Source organism: Mustela putorius, unplaced genomic scaffold, assembly GCF_011764305.1.
Source record: "Mustela putorius furo isolate JIRA1106 unplaced genomic scaffold, ASM1176430v1.1 tig00003962_pilon_pilon_pilon, whole genome shotgun sequence".
NCBI lineage: Eukaryota > Metazoa > Chordata > Mammalia > Carnivora > Mustelidae > Mustela > Mustela putorius.
The window spans coordinates 356029-378138 of record NW_025422106.1 but is presented as its reverse complement, the minus strand read 5'-3'; the positions used below and the strand labels follow the sequence as shown (position 1 = coordinate 378138).

Sequence of the window (22110 nt, the reverse complement as noted above, 5' to 3'; positions counted from 1 at the left end):
AAAAAGCCCTGAGGAGAGAGTGTGACTGGCATGTTTGAATATAGGCAGAGGTCAGGTGTTTTTGGACCAGACAGTATGAGATAGAGTCAAAAGATATGGGGAGTGGGCACATAGATCATGTAGGTCCTTTAGATTTTACTCTAAATGAAAAAGTTGGAAGGTTCTGAACCAGAATGATCTATTTAAAAATATTAGTTGGCTGCCATAAGAAAGCAGGATGGTATATTATAGTACTTTAGATAAACCTTAGTAAATATTGAGAGGGTAGTCAGCTATAAGAGATTCAGGATTAGAGCTGTTGAAACTAGATGAATGGGGCGTGCCTGGGTGGCTCAGTGGGTTAAGCCTTTGCTTTTGGCTCAGGTCATGATCCCAGGGTCCTGGGATCAAGCCCCACATTGGGCTCTCTGCTCAGCAGGGAGCCTGATTCTCCCCCAACCTCTCTGCCTGCCTCTCTGTCTACTTGTGATCTCTGTCAAATAAATAAAAATCTTAAAAAAAAAAAAAAGAAAAAAAGAAAAAGAAACTAGGTGGATGGGTTATCATCCATGGATGGAAGTGAGTATAGCTAGTGGAAAGAGAACAAATGAAGGAGCTTTGGGGCAGGCCAGTAGTTAGAGTCTGGAGAGATGAGAGGGACCCAGGAAAAATGATAAATAAGGAAGAAAGCCAACAGTTTTGTATCTTGGAGGCCAAAGGCCCAATAAAGAAGAGTTTCAAGGAGGATGAAGTGATTAACTAGTTAATGCTGCTGAAAGTTTGAATAAGATGACCGCAGAAAATTGACCATTCATAACGTACTTTCCATAGAGTAAAATTTCAATTGCGGTAGTTAGGAAGAATTAAGCTCTTCTTTACTCTGATCCCAAGTCTACAGCAGGGTTTCTCAACCTGGGCATTACTGGTATTTTGGGCCAGATAATTCTTTGTTATGGGAGCTATCCTATGCATTGTAGGGTGTTTAGCAGTAGCTCTGGCTGCTGCCCACTAGACGTAGCACAGCTCCCCTAGTCATGACAATAAAAAATGTCTCCAGACATTACAGTCTCCTGGGAGATGGGGTAGTGGTGCAAAATCTACCCTGGTTGAGAACCACTGCTCTGTATAATTAAAGTGAAGAAAATATAAGAAATTGAAGTAAAAACATGTAGTTTGGAAAGGAAACAATATTTCTCAGAAATTCAAAGGCACAGCTATCAAACTGAAATAGAATTTACGTTCTGTTTATTATAAGAAGTAGCATAATTAAATTTAAGGAGCCTAATTTTTAAAAAATTAATACTGTAAACATCTATATCAAAAGTACATTTTCTGATTAGTTGAATTAAAAAAAAAGATTTTATTTATTTATTTGACAGAGAGAGATGGATAGTGAGAGAGGGAATACAAGCAGGGGGAGTAGGAGTGGGAGAAGCAGGCTTCCTGCTGAGCAGAGCCAGTTGCGGGTCTCGATCCCAGGACCCCGGGATCATGACCTGAGCCAAAAGCAAAGGCTTAACTGACTGAACCACCCAGACACCCCAGATCAGTTGAATTTTTATATTTTTGGTCAACTAAATGTCACATTACTTCAAAATTGCTAATGGCAATTCACTAGAATTTTTTTTAAAAAGTTCAATATATATATTTTTATTATGTTCAGTTAGCCAGCATATAGTACATCATTAGTTTTTGATGAATTCACCAGAAATTGTAGGCATACCCACCTGAGCATTGTGAAGATGTATCGAGGACTAGCAGAATCCTTGCCACCATGCAGCCTAGTACCAAATTGACCAATGGGCTGCAAGAGGTTCAGATTATTGCTACCCACAAAATTCTGAGCCAAATTGATAATGGTCATCATTAGTGACATCTGGGGGTGGAAAAAGATTAATTAATCTAAGCTGTAGGCTTCTAATAATATATATCCATTGTTATGACTAAGCCTCACTATAATCCTGTAAGGTTTTATGAGATATAGATGTTTATTGACTCTTCCTAGGTAATTACATGGCAGATGGCAGATATGCCTAAACTCAAGCCTTCTGGCTCCAAGTTTAGGGGCTCTTGCCTTCTAATAATTTCTACCAAGTCCTATTCAACCTTGAAGGCATAGCTCTTCTCTTCACCCTCAGCAGAATGAAATATTTCCTCTTTTGTGTCAATACTTTACTCATTTCTTTTTTTAGATTATTTATTTATTGTCACTGAGAGATAGCAAGAGAGAGCACAAGCAAGGGGTAGGCATCAGGCAAAGGGAGAAGGAGGTTCCCTGCTGAGTCACTTTGATAGTTGTGTGGGTTGGCTGATTAAATTGTGATTATACCTTGAGAAGGAGCTTATTTGATTTCTTTATATACCTGGTACATGGTAAGTATCTGACAAATGTTTGCTGTGTGAACATTTACTACATGCCCACTATGTTTTGATTGAAAGCAACAAACAAGACAATCATTACATTTAAAGTTCTAGAAACCTATAGACAACCTAGTTCTTTAAAATACAATGAATACAAAAAACAATTTAATCCCAAAATTAAAAAAAGGAATATATGATTATATAAAATCAAACAACTGAGAAATACAAAAAATTGAGAAGTTGTCCTTTTTAATCAACAGAAATAACCAAAATTAATAACTTTGAGCAAACCCTTCTAGGTTTTTGGTTTAAGTAATGTTCTGGCTCTTTTTCTCCCCACTGACAATAGATTATGGATATTCTCAATGTTAGTACACACAGATTTACTTCAGTTATATAACTGATTCCAGGCATAGATGTATCATAATCAATGACAATTTTCCAGTTGATGGACATTTTTAATGTCTAAATTTTGGCATCACAAAGATATATTAAACATCACTATAGATCCTTGAACATAGATCCTTATAGACTTATGAGTCTCCTTATTGGAATATTATTTTTAGAAATAGATTTGTTAAGCCAAAGGTAAGCATATTTATAGTTTGACAGATTTTACCAGATTTCACCAAATTGTCCTCTACTATGGATGAACCAGTATTCATGTCACCAAGTACTCTCACTATGTGTTTGGAAAATGATTTTGCAGGTATTATTGCTATAATGCTTTCTAGAAACATTATGGATTGTATGGATTGTGTGTTTACCTCACCATGATGATAAGAGGACATCTCAGCCACTGACCCAGCTAACTGGGCAACCTTCACCTCTCGCTTGTCATTCCGTTTGAAACAGGTAAACAAAACCTTTCTTTGACCTGGTTTCAAGCCTTTAAAATGGAAGAAGTACAAATATTAGTATCCTCAACTTAATCATTTATGGACATTGATTTCTTTTTTTTTTTTTAGCCTATGTTTTTTCTAGCCTTTTTTTTTTTTTTTTAATTTATTTGTCAGAGAGAGAGAGAGCATGAACACAGGCAGACAGAATGGCAGGCAGAGGCAGAGGGAGAAGCAGACCCCCTGCCGAGCAAGGGGCCCGATGTGGGACTCGATCCCAGGACCCCGGGATCATGACCTGAGCCGAAGGCAGCTGCCTAACCAACTGAGCCACCCAGGCGTCCCAATTTATGGACATTGATTTCTATGTATGATAAAAAAAAGGCTAACATAGTGGAACTTACCATCCACCATAGATGGGATAGATCTCTCATTATCAGAATTTGAGAACAGGATAAGTTCCTTATTTATGAAGTCATTGTATGTCAGATATGTGGTAGTTTGTCCATACAAGTAATCCTGAGGGACCAAAGAGAGTTATTAGATGATCTAATTTTAAAACGTTCATTGATCTTAATAATGCTTAACACCAAAGGAATCAATCTTTCAGCATATCAATTCTATGATAATTCTTAAGTCCCTCAAAGACACAGATTTATGTAGAAGTATTTTACAGGTTTTTTTTTTTTAAGATTTTATTTATTTATTTGACAGAGAGAGAGAGATCACAAGTATTCAGAGAGGCAGGCAGAGGGGGAGGGGTAAACAGGCTTCCTGCTGAGCAGAGAGCCTGAGTCAGGGCAGGATCCCAGGACCCCGAGATCATGAACTGAGCCAAAGGCAGAGGTTTAACCCACTGAGTCACCCAGGCGCCCCTACTGTACAGGTTTTAAAGATAAAGCAAATTTAATTGTTGCACAATTTGGAAAAACTGCACTGCCTTTAAAATTTTTCAGTTCCCATACATTTATGCAGCAGTCTAAATAAGCACATTCATATATAGTTACATATTATTAAATTTTCTTCTGGAGCAATCAGTCATTGTGTTGTAGGATATATAAAAATGTTTTCTTTTAGATTGAGAGAGAGAGAGAGAGAGAGCGCGTGCAAGCGTACGGGTATGTGAGTGGGGGTGGGGAGAATCCCAAGCTTCCAGCACAGAGCCCCACAGATTTCATGACCCTGAGATCACAACCTGAGCCAAAATCAAGAGTCAGACATGCCTAACTGATTGAGCCACCCAGGTGTCAAGATGTATAAGATTTTTACCTCAGGAAGGCCAAGTAACTTCCGTTGCCTTCTATCCTCCATGAAATGGGTTAACCATTCTTTCCGATCATCTATCTGTTTCTTGCTAAAGGCCTACACATTGGAGATAAAAAAGATGTCACCAGTATGAACAGTCTCCCAAAATCTGTTGTATAAAAACTAAACAAACAATAAACTGAGTTTCCTAAAACAAATGGTCCCTTTCTCTATGATATGCTTATTAAAAACATTCTATATTCTATAAAACATTTTATTATATAAAAATTTATATGTTTCAATTGACTAACTATAATAGTGATTTAGAAAACTAGAATATATCTATGAAATAGAACTCAAACTGACCAGGCTAATGGCAGCATCATCTTCAGGACCAGAATATTTAAACTGAATACGATGTCTTTTCATATCTGCAAAGTATTCTTTAGCTTCTTTTGATGTGCTGGTGCCCAAACCTACACAACCAAGAATATCAAGTTACTCCATACAATTTTGTATAATAGTATATAACAAAATGAGAAGTACTTGATGGGTTTCCCCACAAACCTTTGTAGTACTTGACTTTCCATTTTTTATGATTTGGAGTAGAACTCTTCCATTCTTCAAATTCAGGAAGACTATAGAATGCCATTTCTTGTTTGTTTTTAGACACCTGTGGTAAAGAACATGTTGCTGTGGTTTTGCACACTGCTGAGTCCCCCCTTTACCATATATCACTGGGATTATATGCATATAAAACATTGACTAGGGGTCTTAAAATATCCATTATGGTAATTTAAAAGTTAATATACCTTTACAATGGGAGTGATAAATTCTTCCAGAAAACGATGCCGTAGAAGAGAGGGCCAGTTATGATGGATAAAATTAATCAGCAGGCCTTTGATATGGGAACCATCTTGGTCCTAGAAATATTTGGAAAGCCAAAACACAAAAGAATTATTTAAAAACTCAAAAAAATTATGATTGACCTACTGGTGATTTCTCTAAAAATTTTCTATGGGGATTAAAAAAAAGAAAAGGGCTATTTAAATCCACTCACTTAATCTGTATATGTAACACACATGTGATGAATAAAGCTTCAAGTTAAGTAATTTCCTTCCACAGCATGAAAGCAATGCAACAATTAAGACATGTTTAGTATAACAATCTAAAATATTTGAAAGCAAATCTAACCTGATCTGTCATAATCATTATCTTTCCATAACGAAGAGTCTTCAATGAATCTTCATCTTCATAGTTTTTCTTGTATTGAAGACCCACAATCTTGATGATATTGTTAATTTCAGCATTTTCCATGATCTGAAATGGACATATACCAAAAAAGGTAACTTATTTTTGTAAATTTGTAAAGAAATAGGGCAGTTTATGTTGTTTGGGTTTTCTTGAGCTCCAGTATTTTCAGTTATTATTAGCCTACATTTTAGTCAGAAAGATCTATTAAAATATACTACAGTGTACCCAATTTCTTAAAATAATAAAAATAAACTAAAACATATTTCAAAATGCCCAGTGAGGCAATGAAACACAAATATGAAATCCTGCATTATAAAACTATATTTAGATCCTAAAGATGGCTCTACCTGTTTATGAGAAGCTTCTCGAACATTGAGTATTTTTCCTCTAAGTGGGAAAACCCCGTATTTGTCTCTCCCAACTACACCAAGTCCTGAAACAGCCAAAGTTTTAGCTGAGTCTCCCTCAGTCAGGATGAGTGTACATTCATTGGAGTTTCGACCCCCTAAAATAAAAATACACAAATTAATATTGGCACATTTAGTTCAACCTCAAAAATACTAACTCAAATGTGCTATCAATAGTTTTGTGATAAAACCATATAATAGATATTAGAACTAATGTTCATATTAAAAAAACAAAAAACCAAAAAAAACCCCTAGTTTCTTAGACTATTTTTTTTTTGAAAGAATTTATTTTTGGGGCACCTGGGTGGTGCAGTTGGTTAAGCCTCTCCCTTTGGCTAAGGTCATGATCCTAAGGTCCTGGGATCGAACCCCACTTTGGGCTCCCAGCTCAGCCAGAAGCCTGCTTCTCCCTCTACCACTCCCCCTGCCTTCCTCTGTTAAATAAATAAATAAATAAAATCTTAAAAAAAAAGAATAAATAAAAAATAAAAACATTTAACATTGGGGCACCTGGCTGGCTTAGCTGGAGGAATATGTGACTCTTGATCTTAGGATTATGAGTTTGAGCCCCACAATAGGTGTTGAGATGATTTACATAAATAAAATAAAAACAAAAACAAAACATTTTTTAAAAAAGATTTTATTTATTTATTTAACAGAAAGAGAGAGAGATCACAAGTAGGCAGAGAGAGAGAGGGGGAAGCAGGCTTCTTGCTGAGCAGAGAGCCCAATGTGGGGCTCGATCCCAGGACCCTGAGACCATGACCTGAGCCGAAGACAGAGGCTTAACCCACTGAGCCACCCACGTGCCCCAAAAACAAAACATTTTATTTTTTTTAAGATTTTATTTATTTATTTGACAGAGAGAGATCACAAGTAGAGAGGCAGGCGGTGGGGGGGGGGGGGGGAGCGAAGCAGGCTCCCCGCTAAGCAGAGAGAACCCAATGCGGGGCTAGATCCCAGGACCCTGAGACCATGACCTGAGCTGAAGGCAGAGGCTTTAACCCACTGAGCCACCCAGGTGCCCCAAAACAAAACATTTTTAAGTAATCTCCACACCCAACATGGAGCCTGAACTCACAACCTCACAACCCTGAGACCAAGAGTCACGTATTCCAATGACTAAGCCAGACAGGCGCCTCTTTTATGTTAATTTCTTGTGACAGTTATACTGTTGCTGAACATTCTTTTGATCATATTATGTTAAAAATATTTGTTAATAGGTGCCTGGGTGGCTCAGTCCGTTAAGCGTCTGCCTTTGGTTCAGGTCATTATCCCAGGGTCCTGGGATCGAGTCCTGCATTGGGCTCCCTGTTCAGTGAGAGTCTGCTTCTCCCTCTACCCTTCTCCCTTGCTTGTGATTCCTCTCTATCAAATAAATAAAATCTTAAAAAAAATTTTGTTATTTTTTTTTTTTTAAAGATTTATTTATCGGGCGGGGGTGGGAGAGCAAGCACAGGCAGACAGAATGGCAGGCAGAGGCAGAGGGAGAAGCAGGCTCCCTGCCGAGCAAGGAGCCCAATGTGGGACTCGATCCCAGGACGATGGGATCATGACCTGAGCCGAAGGCAGCTGCTTAACCAACTGAGCCACCCAGGCGTCCCCCCAAAATTTTTGTTATTAATGGGGTTTAGAACACACTACCTCAAAACAGAGCATTTTGCATATTGAATATTTTAAGCTAAGGGAGTTTGAGAAAATGCTAGAAGCAAGTTCTCTCTGACCTCATCCCCCAGCCTTCTACCCTGAAGTAGGTCACAAGACCCTCATGTGAGAAGTGTCCTCCATATACCACAGAGGAAGGGAACATTCTTATCTCTCAGAGTGACACTGAAAAGAATGTGAATGAACAGGCCTCATTGAGTTTACCCCAGTTTACTATACTTAGTTCATACTTTGCCCTTATCATATCTTCCCACTCTTCCTCAAACCTAACAAAAACACTCAGGTTTAACCACTTCTTTGGGTATTCATTTCCCTATGAAAGGCCTGTCAAGTAAAATTTATATTTAAATAAATTTCTATGTTTTTTATCAATTAACCTATCTTTGTCAGTTTAATTTTCAGACCCAGACAGGAACTAAGAGGGTTGAGAAAAATTTTTCCTCCCCTATATTAGGTAATAGATCACTACAGATCCCTACATATTCTTCTTCTTCTTCATTTTTTTAAAAATAGTCTCCACACCCAGCATGGAGCCTAATGCAGGGTCTGAACTCATGACCCAAGATCAAGACCTGAGCCGAGATCATGAGTTAGTTGTATAAGCAACTGAGTCAACCAGGGACCCCAGATCGCTACAAATTCTTATTTTATACTCTTAAAAAAAAATTATTTATTTGATAGACAGAGATTACAAGTAGGCAGAGAGGCAGGCAGATACAGAGAGAGGGGGAAGCAGGCTCCCCACTGAGCAGAGAGCCTGATTCGGGGCTAGATCCCAGACCCTGGGATCATGACCTGGCCAAAGGCAGAGGGTTTAACCCACTGAGCCACCCAGGTGCCCCCTTATTTTATACTCTTAGTCATCTTAACATTACTATAACAGCCCAAAATTAGAAATGATCTAAATGTTCGATAACAGTAATTGGTTGATTTTTACCCATGTAAAAATATTCTGTTGAATATTACATGTTGAGGGGAAAGTATCCACGGTATGCTATTAATGAATAAAACAAATAACTGAACAAGATTAAAAGTTTAGAAGCATTATTAAATGTGTACCTGCATCATTGGCATCATCAAGTTTGGGAATTCCCTTGATTCTGTTATGTTTTACAGCTGAACACTTCTTGTTTAATTGGATTTGGGCCTTAAACTTCACCCAGTTTAGTATGCTTTCCACTATACCACAGCCAATTGCCTGAAAATGAGAAGATTCATGTTAGGGAAGAAGAATTCTATCAGAAATACAGAATACAGATGAGCTCCTATAAAAGTAATTCAAAGTTTGAAAAGAGGTAAAAAAAATATATTTTTTTTTCAGACAAAGGTGACATGTCTTCCTGTCTTAGGTTATCATAACTGAGGGAATTGGTTCCCTTGAGTTCATTCATTCAGTAAATATTTACTAATTACATATTTACGTTGTGTTAGGCACTGAGATCCATGTTGGAGATTAAGTGGTTAAAACAAGTTGGTCATGGTCCTTGACCTCATGGACTTTAAGAAAAAAATAAAGAAGGTGGAAATAAAATGAGAAATTGCAAGTGTGATGAGTGTTTGGATAAAAGTATGCTACATCTGATAACATATATCTAGAGAGAAGGGTAGAAAGTAAAGGCTTTCCTGAGGAAATGACGTTGAAGATCTAAAGTAGCTAGCTAAGTGAGAAGCATTTCAGATAGAAGGATTACCACATGGAAAAGCTCTAAGGAGGGGGAAGAGTACAAATGCTTCTGGGTAATCTGAAGGCAGTAGGATCGAAGCTTAGACAACACAGGAAAAAGTGGTACTAAGATGAGGTTGGAGATGGCAGGGTCCTGTAGGCCACAAGGAAGAATTTGGATTTAAACATTTTTTTAAAAAAGAGCTTATTTATTTATTTGACAGAGTGAGAGCACAAGCAGGAAGAACAGCAGAAGCATAAGGAGAAGCAGGCTCCCTGCTGAGCAGGGAGCCCAATTCGGGACTAGATCCCAGGACCCTGTGATCATGACCTGAGCTAAAGGCAGACACTTAACTGACTGAGCCAGCCACCCAAAACATTTTTTTTTAAATTTTAAAGACTTATTTTTAAAAAAAGATTTATTTATTTATTTGAGAGAGAGAAAGAGTGTGTCCAAGTTGGGGGAGGGGCAGGGGAAGAGAATCCTAAGCAGACTTCCAACCAAGCACAGAGCCAATGTGCAGCTCCATCTCACAATCCATGAGATCATGACCTAAACCAAAAATCACAAATCAGACACTTAACCAACTGAGCCATCCAGTGCCCTTGATTCATTTAAAAAAGAAAAAAAAATGTTTTTAAAATTTATTTATTTGACAGAGAGTACAAACAAGTCGGCAGAGGAGGCAGGCAGAGAGAAGGGGGAGCAGGTTCTCTGCTGAGCAGAGAGCCCGATGCGGGGCTCGATCCCAGGACCCTGGGATCATGACCTAAGCCGAAGGCAGAGGCTTTAACCCACTGAGCCACCCAGGTGCCCCAATTCATTTTTTTAAAAAAAGATTTTATTTTTAAGTAATCTCTATACTCAACATGGCACTCAAACTTACAACCCTGAGATCAAGAGTCACTTACTCCACCAAATGAATCAGTCAGACACCTCTGGACTTTTTTTCTAAGAGTAGAAGTTACCGAAAGACTTCAAAAAGAGACTGAAGACAAAAATGTGTGCTTTAAGACAAGAAGATTACTTAATAGCATTGCAAAGAAAGGACTGAAAGGTAATGAACATAAAGAATCATTATGGTAGGGGCACCTGGGTGGCTCAGTGGGTTAAAGCCTCTGCCTTCGGCTCAGGTCATGATCTCAGGATCCTGGGATTGAGCCCTGCATCGGGCTCTCTGCTCAAGCAGGGAGCCTGCTTCCTCCTCTCTCTCTGTCTGCCTCTCTGCCTACTTGTGATCTCTGTCAAATAAATAAATAAAAATCTTAAAAAAAAAAAAAAAGAATCAGAAATACAGAAAAGAGGTAATACAGAAAAGAGGTAACAATGAGAGGCTATTGTGGCATCCAAAAGATGAGTCTTACTGATTGGATTACGGGGGGGGGGGGCAGGGGTAAAGAGAAAGCTCCCAGCTTTGTTTATGCTACTTAGGTTGGTTGGGGCCTTTTACTAAGACAGGAAACGGTTTTGTTTTTGTGGGGTGGGGAAGGTCCTCGTGTAGAGGTCAGTGAGTATGGAGAGAACTAATTCAGTGTTGATAGGGAACCAACTTTAGGCAATGTTTGGAAAGCAGTGAAATGGGCTGAATTCAGAAGTGATCCAAACTGAATAGTGATAATGTAATGGGGAAATATAGGCATATGGATGGTAATTAAGTCTGTAGTAAGAGCAGTGAGGTGAAAACTATTTCCTATTTCCTTTTCAGAGGCAGAAGGCATGTGGGAAGAATCTTGGTTTTTGCAGAGCAAAAAAAAAAAAAAAAAAAAAAGGCAATGGACAATAAAGTAAGGTGCTTATATTTCTTATGTCCCTGTAAGTATTTACAGCCTTTTTAAAGAGAAAGCAAGCATGAGCAGGGGAGGAATAGAGGGAGAGGGAGAAGCAGACCCCCTGCTGAGGGGCTCAATCCTGGGACAGGGATCATGACCTGAGCTGGAGGCAGACTCCCAGTAGACTGAACTACCCAGGGGCCCTAGTACTCACAGCTTTGATGAATTTTTCACTTAAAAGGCATGTTGATCCAAAGCTCTTGACTTGCAAAGTCATGTTTTCTTTTGTCTGAGAGTCAAAGGTTGGGTTCTCAATTAAGGCATTCACAAAAATCCACATGTGATTTTTCACCTGCAGGAAAAGTTGATATTACTAAATTGCTAAAAACTCATGCTTTATTTATAGCCTTTCTCTTCTTCCTTGACTTTGGAAAAAGAAAAGTGTGCTGAAATACCATACCTGATGCGCTTTTACTGCAACACCACCCTTGTTCTTCTTCTTCACGACATCAACAAGTTTAGTCACAATCTGATCAGCTATGTAATCAACATGTCTGCCACCCTAATAGGGAAAAATACCAAACTGTAAAGCTCAGGACCCCTCAAAATTATAATAATGATCAAATATTTTAAAAAATCTAATTTAGCTTTCTTTATGCCAGAGCAGCCAAATATTCAAGTTCATTTTATTTATTAAAAACAATAACACTTTTATGTAAAGATAAATTATGATTAATACAAAAGTAAAATTACCTTGGAAGTAGCAATGCTGTTGACAAAGCTAATTTGCTGAAAGCCTTTTTCACTCATTGTTAAACATACTTCCCACCTGGGGTTTACTTGTTCATGGATAACTTTCAATGGATTGCCAGTTTCATCTACCTTATCCTTCAAATACATATCTACATAGCTACGAAATCCTTTTACCTGTACAGGAATTAAGAGTTATGGTATTAGAAAAAAGTTATAAAAAGTGTTCGATGATAGACCACGAGGATTTTTTAAAACTAATGAAATGACATTTACTGATGGGCATAAGAGAAGGGCCCATCACATATTATTCATGTGAATAATGAATATTATTCATTATTAATGAATATTATTCCCCATATTATTCATCCATGTCTGTGGAAGTAAAAAATTCAAGTTTATTCACAACAAACTAGAACTAAACACAACTAAAGGGCACAAAAGTATTCATTTAGGAGATTGTTTGAGAAAGACATTTCCTTTAGGGAGTTTAAAAGAGTTAAGTAAAAAAATGTGGCATACTGTTTTCTTTTCAGGAATGTATCTGAGAGGTGATAAAAAATATATGGGAGGAAAAAAAAACAGTTTTGCCTCTGATAGTGATCATATAAATTCCCTCATTGCCCTTAACACCCGGAAAATGCTTACCGGCAGCTTATTTCCATTGAGAAAGACTTTGACATCTTTAGTGGATCCAGCAATATCATATGCTCTTCTAACCATCAGTGCAACAATATCTTTATCTAGGCTTTGCATTTTAAACTTGGACAAATCAGGCTGGAATGTAATACATGTATAATCTTCACCATTAAAGGGCTTGAGTTCCATCTCACCAGCTCTCCCCATATTATTCATCCATGTCTGTGGAAGTAAAAAATTCAAGTTTATTCACAACAAACTAGAACTAAACACAAATTTCTAAGTCCTAAAAAATAACCTAATGTATATTCATGAATAACTTTCCATGATTTAATAGCCTATAAATTATATTAAACCAATCACGAAAACTGTTATAAATTGTTAAAGTACAAGTTATAACTGAGGCAAAAGATACGTATTTACTTGCCTGTTTGAACATTTTCTTGTATTCTCTACTGGCTGTTTCCACAGTAAATTTGGTACTGAATATGTTACACAGTTTGGCTCCATAGCCATTTCGACCACCTAAGCAAATAAATTTAAAATACTTTGTTATCACTGGCAATGCTAATCAATTATAGAGATTTATTTCAGTGTTTTAAACATTTATGTCATAGTCATTTAAAAGATGTGTTTTTTTTTTTAGCAACAAATGTGTTATTTTCCTCCATACTCTACCTGTTACTTTCTTTTCATCATCATCATAGTTACTAGAAGTTAGGAGCTGTCCAAAGATGAGAGCTGGGACATACATCTTCTCAACTTTGTGTTCAACAACAGGAATACCTTTCCCATTATTCCATATACTAATTAAGTTATTTTCCCTAAGAAAAGAAGAATGAAACTTTTATTGTAAAACAGATGGTAAACTAGTGCTTGATATTTTTTATACTTAAATATAATTATCCTTAAAATACAGAAATTCACAAGTCTCAATTTCTTTGATTCTTTCTCATACATATTTTCTGAAATTCAGCATCAACTACCTTTCCCACCATGCTCAGTTCCTGATAATCCTGAAACAGAAGCCAAGAGGGGAAAAAAAAGTTAAACCTTTTCCAACACCTGGGCAGACACTGATAATGCTGAAAAAATATGAAATTTTAAAATGTCAGGATAAACAAAGGGAAATGATTTATGCCCAATGGAAAGGAAAAATTTGGAAATTATTTATTTATGCTTGCTTGCTTGCTTTCTTTCAAGATTTATTTATTTGAGAGCAAGCAAGTGACCATGTGTGCTTGAGTGGGATGGGTGGGGGCAGAGGGAGAAGGAGAGAGACTCCTCAAGTAGACTCCTTGGAAGGCGGAGCCCTATTTGAGGTTCAATCCCAGAACCCTGAGATCATGACCTGAGCTGAAACCAAGATTCTGACACTTAAATGTCAGACACACAGGTGCCCCTATTATACTGTTTTCAGAGGATTATCTATCTGAACTGTCCTAGCTCCCTTAGCTTTCTCACCCAGCAAGGCACATTGCAAAACAAATATGAAAGAGAAAAACATTACCAATTGTAAACTTCCCTGCTTGCCAAAAAAAAGCTAAAAACTTATTTGGATTTATTTCTCTTAGTTATTTTAAGTTAATTCTCATAAGATAGTACAGTTTAGTTATAACTAGACAAAACACTATGGATTTTATTCCAAGTAGTGCTTAGTATTATCTACAAAAAAAGACTAAAACTAGCTCAACATGTTTTTAGACTAGGATATCAAGCCCTTAGGAGCATTCAAGTACATCATTAACACACTTCTCCCAAAGAAACTAAAACATAGTTTACGCCGTAACTGATCAGGCTAATAAAAAGGTGATACAAGCATCCTGTGTACCCACAAAGGGACACCCAGCATTTATAACCAGAAATGTTAGATCCAATTATTCTCTATCACCATCTGCTGGTTTACTATTTGAATAGCATCATGAGAAAAAGTAAAAGCTCTAGACTCCTGAATGCTTATTAGACTGAACAATTATTGGAGATGCTTACCGAAAAATTTAGAGATGATATGTTATAATGTCTGTAATTTATTTTGAAGTGACTCAAAAAACATAGATGGAGCAACTATGGTAAAGCATTGATAACTGCTGGATCTAGGTGGTAGGTATCATAGATTGTTCATTTTAGCATTCTGCTTTTCTGCGCTTTTGGAGAATTTCATTACTTAAAAAGGCCAATATTAGTATAAATCAAAGTAAATGCAACTAACAGTAACAATGAACTATAACAAACAAAAGACCATTCAAGAGACTTACGGGTCAATTGTGACTCTAATACAAGACATTTTTGGGTCCCTTTGTTTGTTGTCTGCAGCATTGACTGAAAGAAAATACACATTTGTAAGAAATTAAATTTAAAAAGAAAACATTAAGATATAGAAAGAAAAAAGTCAGATTAACAAGGCATTAACATTTATTCACAGTACTGTTTCTAGGAAAGAATTCAACTTGCTAGACACCAGTAAACTGCTCCACCTTGTCAACTATTGTTTGAAATGATAGGAGCTCTGGTTATAGAGGGTTTGCTAGAAATAATACTTCTTATGAAGGATTTTACTAGTAGATCTTTATGTGAAAGAGTTTACTTACCTAGAATCTCATCAAAGATTTTGTACAACCCAGGGACAAAGGTGACTTCCCTATAGTTAATGCCAATATCTTCATCGTAAACCCACATGTGCTAGAAATAAGGCAAGGAGATATAGTTACTTTTACCTTGTTTATTCTGTTTTGTCATCATCATTACTGTAAATTCTTCTGGATTAAATACTACAATATACATATGATAGCTTAAGGCTTGTTCCAGTGACATTCAGAGTACGTGGACTATATAGAAAATCAACCTGGAAAAGCATACATTTTAACTACTTCGTAACTGCATGTAATTACTTGGTTTTACCTGGGTCACTAATTCCACAGAGCCAATGTAGGTGTCTGGGCGGAGCAAAATATGTTCCAGTTGGGTTTTCTTTTGATAGATTCTTTCAATAGACAATCTTTTCTTGGCATCTTCATTTTTCTTTGTTTTGCTGATTTGCATATTTTCATTTACAGGCTAGCAATGTTGGAAAATTGTAGAAAAGGGATATTTAATCGGAGGTTATATTAAAAACTATAAACAAATCACCCACCGTAATGGCTTATGCACTATGTGTCATCACACATAGTGATGTGCAATCACAATCTTTTATCAGGTATTGGCGGAGTTTACAACGTTTTGTTGAAACACGGCAATTTAAGCTAACAGCAGCCAAGTTCCCAGGTGTCAGTTTGAATAAACATGTATTATCTCATCAAGTGCATGTAACATGGAACTATTTTCCTTGAATGTCATCAATAAAATACACACACTCCTTTCAGACATTCTGCAAATATTTACTGAGTGCATGCTATGTCCCAGGCACATAACAGATTCTAGTCAGCAGCAGTTTGGGAGCTCATCGAGTCAATCCTTTCTTTGGCCACCGTAACGTTTTGAACAGAGGAAGGACATATAACTGCCGGCTCCTCACTTGGAACAACGTGCCATGCTCTGCACCTTCCAAGGTCAGGGGCATTCAATCCCGTTTTCCGTCGGAGGGTAGGAACGTATCTGTGCTGCTTAAAGTCACACGCGGGCCATTAAAATATAAGCCAGTTGAGTACTGGCCTTAGAAACAGTAAAACAGAACCCAACACCCCAGAAGCCATTGTAGCCGATAATATTTCATTACTAGCACCATACGGGGGGGGGGGTATCCTCCTCACGATCACACCGAGTCCAGGAGACCCGGGACCACCCGGAAGACCGGCTCCCAGCCGGCGGCGATCGGACCACAGCCCAGGAGTCTAATTCTTCGCGGGCAGCCAGAGAGATGCGGGGCCGCGCTGAGGCTCCACGACCCGCCCCTTCCGCGAGCTGTACCTGCAATGGTGACACCTCCATGGTGACGGTCGTGAAGGGGCTCGAGAACCCTGCAAGCGACTAAACCGGCGGGACCCTCGAGACCACCGTGGAGCAAGACGCTTCTCCACAGACGCTCGTCGGTTAGAAGAACGCCTCCGGTCCCAATTGAACTTTCCTGTAGCCCGCCCAAACCAAGTAAGCCAATCTCTGACTCTCTCTCACCGGCTCCGTCCAGAAGAACCAATCATATCTGTCTTTTCATATTCACCAATGAACGCCTGAGTTGTCGGGGGACTGTTTGAACAAACCAATTAGGCAAGGGAGGCGGGACTAGAGGCTTTTCAAAAGGCACCACTCGGAGTCGTCGCGGAAAGACCGACAGGGAACCTGGCCAATGAGGTGGGGGCTATTTGTTCTCTCGGAGCCGACTGCTCTGAAGAGACTCGCGATGCTAGCGGGAAAGGGTTTTCTGAGAAGCCCTCTCGGGTGCAAGGAACGTTCCTCAGGAGCTGCTAACTTATTTCAGATTGCTGAAATCTATAAACTGTCTCCCGTCCTGAGGCTTTTAAAGAGAGAAACAGGAGTCCTAGCTTAATTTTCCTGAGGAAATTTGAGCGCCGGCTTTCTGGATGGCAGCCAGGCGATTTGGTGAAGTGAACAGATTTCTAGCGTCTGCCTCAACCTTCCCTCCGAAGAACTTATTTTCGAAGAAACGGAAGCGCCGCAGTTGTGCTTTGGGGATATAATAGAAGGATGTGGCGGGGCCACTCAAAATAGAGAGCAGCATTCAAGTCCCCCTGCAGAGCGGCGTTGGGCGCCCCAGGCTGGTGGGTCAAAAGGAAGAGTTTGTAGTTCCCGCCTCAGGAGCGGAGGATGGGGTTTAGGGGCCATTCTAGGACAGAAACTTTTCCCTCAGAAAGCGAGAATTCCCTGAATTCTGCTGTCCAGAACGAGAACTTGCCAAAGACCGAAGTTTTTTTCTTTTTTTAAAATTTTTTAAAATTCTGCCGTATAAATGTTCGAGTGGGTTTATTCTGTCCTTGTCAATCCACGATGTTAAATGACAAAAGAATGCACCCCTCCCCCACAAGATGCTTGAAAAAAGAACTGCACAATTTGAATGACTGCTAATTCTGTCATCTGAACCACCTCCTTCAACCGTTATTACCTGAGTGTCTGTCCCTGCGGGGCAATTGGCCAGTCCTGTGGTCTTGATGGAGGCAGGCTTTTGGTGCTTTTGTTTTCTCTGATGAAAAAAAGAAACAAAAAACGGTAGTGCCTCAGGAGCGCCTGGGTGGCTCAGTGGGTTAAGCATCTACCTTGGCTGAGGTCATGATCTCAAGGGTCCTGAGATCCAGCCTCGCCTCCTCCAGCTTCCTGGTCAGCTGTTTCTCCCTCTCCCTCTGCCCTTCCCGCCTCCCACCTTGTGCTTGCTCTCTTCTGTCTCTTGGGCTCTTTCTCAAATAAATCTTAAAAACAAAGCAAAAAACCCCCAAACAAACCCAAAACTTAGTGCCCAAGAACTGTGTGAGGATTACCCTAGATAAATGTAAGGTGTTTAGAGTAGTAGGCTAACAGTAACAGAATCAGGAAGCAGGAATCTTCCTTAGGCTGGCGTGAAAATTTGTCGTTTTAATTTTTTTCCCCCTTTCTAAAAGAAATCAGAGGTCAACCAATTATTAAATCACCCCAGCATATCTAATGCCTACTCTGCCCTAGAGGGCCAGTGTGGAGGCTGGGGGTGGAGGGATGAGGGGTGGGGTGGTGGTGGTGGTGGTGGTGTGACAGGAAGTCAAGCATGGAGGTAGCCTATGGGCTAGGGTGATTTTTTTCACCTGGCCTCCAGTAATTCCAAGTATTTCATTTCAATCTCCTCACCACATGTGTTGATACAGATAGGCAACCTCCAATGCACAGGATCACCCACAGTCTCAGAGCAGTTGCAGGGAAGCCCACCCCATCCAGTAGCTTCTGCCCATCCAAAAGGCTGGCCACGCCTGGGCTCCAGGGCAGCCTCTCATTCTCCGTAGTCTCCCCAGAACAGAAGGTGACCATGACAGAGACCAGCTATTCTACCTTCTGCCTCCTGGAACACAGAGACCCCATATGGTAGGGGGAGGTGGGCATGCTTTCCCAAGGATGACAGCCCAGCCTCTGCCTTTCTTGGCCTCTACCCTGTAGCTCATTTCAGCCTGCAGTACCTTGTAAGACTCATCTGGGGATGAAGTAACAGAAATTTAAAAAACAGTTCCAGTCCTATTTTCAGGGACCCTGCTGTTGAGCTGGATCCTGATTATGTGAGGGTCTGTTCCAAAAACCCAGAAGAAGAACTGTGGAGTCAAAAGGACTCTGGCGTCACACATGCTTGAGTAAAGCAAAACCAAACCAAACCACCACCACCACCACCACCACAACAACAACACCCTTCCTGAACCTCAGTTTTCCCATGTCTTCATCCTTTATTAAAAGTACAGAGGGCTATGGGGCACCTGGGTGGCTCATTCGGTTAAGTGTTTGCCTTTGGCTCAGGTCCTCGAGTCCCAGGATCCAGCAAGCAGCATCAGGCTCCCATATCGGTAGGGAGTCTGCTTCTCTTGCTGCCCCTTATCCTGCTGTGTTCTCTTTCAGTCTCTCTGTCTCTTTCCCAAATAAACAAAAATCTTAAAAAAATAAAAAGTACAGAGAGCTAAATGAGATATGGAAGCACTTGGGACAATCTTCCAGCCCTCTAGCAGGATGGTCTTGTGGGAGGTGGAGTTGGGCTTCTTTTTTGGACTCAAGCTGTTTGTCAGCCCCTCTCCTTTCCAGAGACTATCACAGGGTGTTCTACAGGACTTTTGGGGGACCACTAGGATGTCTGAGATGGGTGGGCCTGGGAGGTATTGTCCACAAAGAGGGAATTCCAGGTGCTTGCTAGCCACTACTCCTGGGAGGCAAGAAGTGATTGGGAGTCAGTTCCAAGGGCTTTGGTGGGCTGAGGGAGCAGCTACCACATCCTCATTACCTTCCTCCAACTTTACTAGCTACTCTTTGCCTTTGCCCCAACCCTACCCTTTCCTGGAAGCAACATTAAACACTAGAGTCAGATTCCTGGCCACAGTACTTGCCTGGCTGTATGACCTTGACAAGTCACTCAGTCTTACAGTGTCTCCATTTCTTTACCTAAAATGGGGATAATGAGAGTACCCCCACATAGGGGAGATAATATGTGTAAAGTGCTTACGGTATTGCTTTGCAAATAATAAATGCACAAAATATTTTAGCAGTTATTACCTCTACTCCTTTTCAAGACTCCCTCCCCTTCCCACCTTTCCTTGTTGATTCTCCAAATCCTCTCCTCCAAAACCAATTCAAAATTCCCCTAGTTCAGGGAGTCTTCTTAGACCTTTTTTCCCAAGGCTTCCTTTAGTTGTTTGGAGTACATTTGCAAATGTGGATGAGTTCCTTTGATAAATATTTTTTGGTTTTCTTATGGGTATTTATGTTTTCTGCCTCTCCACTCAGCAGCAGGGGAAGGGGGGGGGGCGGTTCTAAAGGAGGTGTGTCTCCATCCTCCACCTGGAAGTTCTTCTTGAAAGTGCATTATTTGTTCCCTCTAGCTGGCTGGTGAATGCGGCTGGGCTGAAAGTGTGGCTCTGGATTTGGGAGGTGGAGCTGGTTAGGCTGGAGCTCACTGGGAATTTCTGAATGAGGCTGGGCTGGCCCAGGTCTGGGGTGGTTAGGGCTGTGCCAACAGGCCCTGTTTACCTTGAGGTTAATGACTGGCAGGGTCCAATCAGTCATTTTTACCAGGGATACCAGCTTTGGGTTGGAGGAGGCCAGGAAAGCCCAAAATGTCCCATAGAGCTCAGCCTCTCCCTGCTGGTGGCACTGCAGGTCTGTTTCTTGGACCATTAATGGCCCCAGGCAAAGGGACAATGAGGGCCACCAAACAAAGCTGAGAAGAGAGCAAAGGAGGCTACAGTGGGGAGGACCTCAAGACCAGAGATTAGTCTCCAGTAAGTCTACTCAGGGGTATCCCTCAGCAGTCTGGCAATACAGTATCTATCAAACTTTTTAAAGTGTACACACCTTTTGACTCAGTAATCTAACTTCTAGGAATACTGATACACTCCCACAACTGTGCGTGTATATAAAATTATTGCCATATTGTTTTTGTTAGAAAAGAACTGGCAGCATGGAATGAAATGATACTGTGAAAATTAGTAAAGGGCATCTGACTCTTGGTTTGGGCTCAGGTCATGACCTCATGGGTCATGAAATTAAGCCTTGCATCAGGCTCCACATTCAGTGGGAAGTCTGTGTAAAGATTTTTTTCTGCCCCTTCCCAACTTGCACTCATGCGCTCTCTCTCCCTCTCAAAAATAAATGAATGAATCCTTTAAAAAAATAGACACATAGATCAATGGATCAGAATAGAAAGCCCAGAAATAAACCCATGATTACATGGTCAATTAATCTATGAAAAAGGAGACAAGAATATGCAATGGGAAAAAGTCTCTTCAACAAATGTTGTTGGGAAAACTGGAACAGCAAAATGTAAAAGAATGAAACTGGACCACTTTTTTACACAATATACAAAAGTAAACTCAAAATGAAATAAGACCTAAATATGAGACCTGAAATATAAAAATCCTAGAAGAGAACACAAGCAGTATTTTCTCTGACATCGGTCATAACAATATTTTTCTAGATAGGTCTCCCAAGAAAGGGAAACAAAAGCAAAAGTAAACTATCTGGATTACATTAAAAAAAAAAAAATTCTCCACAGCAAAGGAAACAATAATAAAAAAAAAGACAATCTACCAAATGGAAGAAGATATTTGCAAATGATATATCTGATATGAAGTTAATATCCAAAATATTTAAAGAACTTACACAACTGAACATCAAAAAACCCCAGAATAATTCAGTTAAAAATGGGCAAAAGATATTTCTCCAAAAAAGACATACAGATGGCTAACAGACACACGGAAAGATGCTCAACATCACTAATCATCCGGGAAATGCAAATCAAAACCATTATGAGATATCATCTCACACCTGTCAGAATAGCTAAAATTGAAAACACAAGAAACAACAAGTGTTGCCTAGGATGTGAAGAAAAAGGAACTCTCGTGCACTGTTGGTAGGAATGCAAACTGGAGTAGCCACTGTAGGAAACAGTATGGAGGCTCCTCAAAAAATTGAAAATAGAGCCATATGATTCAGTAATTCCATTACTGGGTATTTACCCAAAGAATACAAAAACACTAATTTGAAAAGATATATGTACCCTATGTTTATTGCAGCATTATTTGCAGCCAAAATATGGAAACAACCCAAGTGTGCTATCTATAAAAGAATGGGTAAAGAAGAGGTGGTAAACACACACACACACACACACACACACACACACACAGAGGAATATTACTCAGCCATAAAAAAGAATGGAATCTTGCCATTTAAAACAACATGGATGGATCTAGAAGGTATAATGCTAATTGAAACAAGTCAGTCAGAGAAAGAAATACCTTATGATTTCATTCATATGTGGAATTTAAGAAACAAAACAAATGTTCAAAGAAAGAAAGAGACAATTTTAGTATATGTGCTGCTGAAGCGAGCACAAAGAAAGAAAGAGACAAAAACCCAAACTCTTTACTATAGAGAA

General features: G+C 39.5%; 1 protein-coding gene across 1 annotated transcript in view; it reads right to left on the bottom strand.

Moving 5' to 3' along the window:
* The window catches only part of TOP2A (DNA topoisomerase II alpha), a 30830-nt gene extending 14199 nt beyond the window's left edge, over positions 1–16631 (bottom strand). The window contains exons 1-20 of the mRNA XM_045070097.1: positions 16476–16631; positions 15471–15626; positions 15161–15251; positions 14828–14891; positions 13251–13396; positions 13000–13097; positions 12582–12794; positions 11937–12110; positions 11644–11745; positions 11398–11535; positions 8810–8948; positions 6026–6183; positions 5619–5744; positions 5237–5347; positions 4992–5097; positions 4791–4900; positions 4449–4541; positions 3584–3698; positions 3108–3229; positions 1707–1855 (exon numbers count right to left, since the gene is read on the bottom strand). Coding sequence (XP_044926032.1) covers positions 1707–1855; positions 3108–3229; positions 3584–3698; positions 4449–4541; positions 4791–4900; positions 4992–5097; positions 5237–5347; positions 5619–5744; positions 6026–6183; positions 8810–8948; positions 11398–11535; positions 11644–11745; positions 11937–12110; positions 12582–12794; positions 13000–13097; positions 13251–13396; positions 14828–14891; positions 15161–15251; positions 15471–15626; positions 16476–16496 — 2432 coding nt within the window. The 5' untranslated portion in view covers positions 16497–16631. The remainder of the gene's footprint in view (positions 1–1706; positions 1856–3107; positions 3230–3583; positions 3699–4448; positions 4542–4790; positions 4901–4991; positions 5098–5236; positions 5348–5618; positions 5745–6025; positions 6184–8809; positions 8949–11397; positions 11536–11643; positions 11746–11936; positions 12111–12581; positions 12795–12999; positions 13098–13250; positions 13397–14827; positions 14892–15160; positions 15252–15470; positions 15627–16475) is intronic.
* Between the last annotated feature and the right edge of the window lie 5479 nt (positions 16632–22110).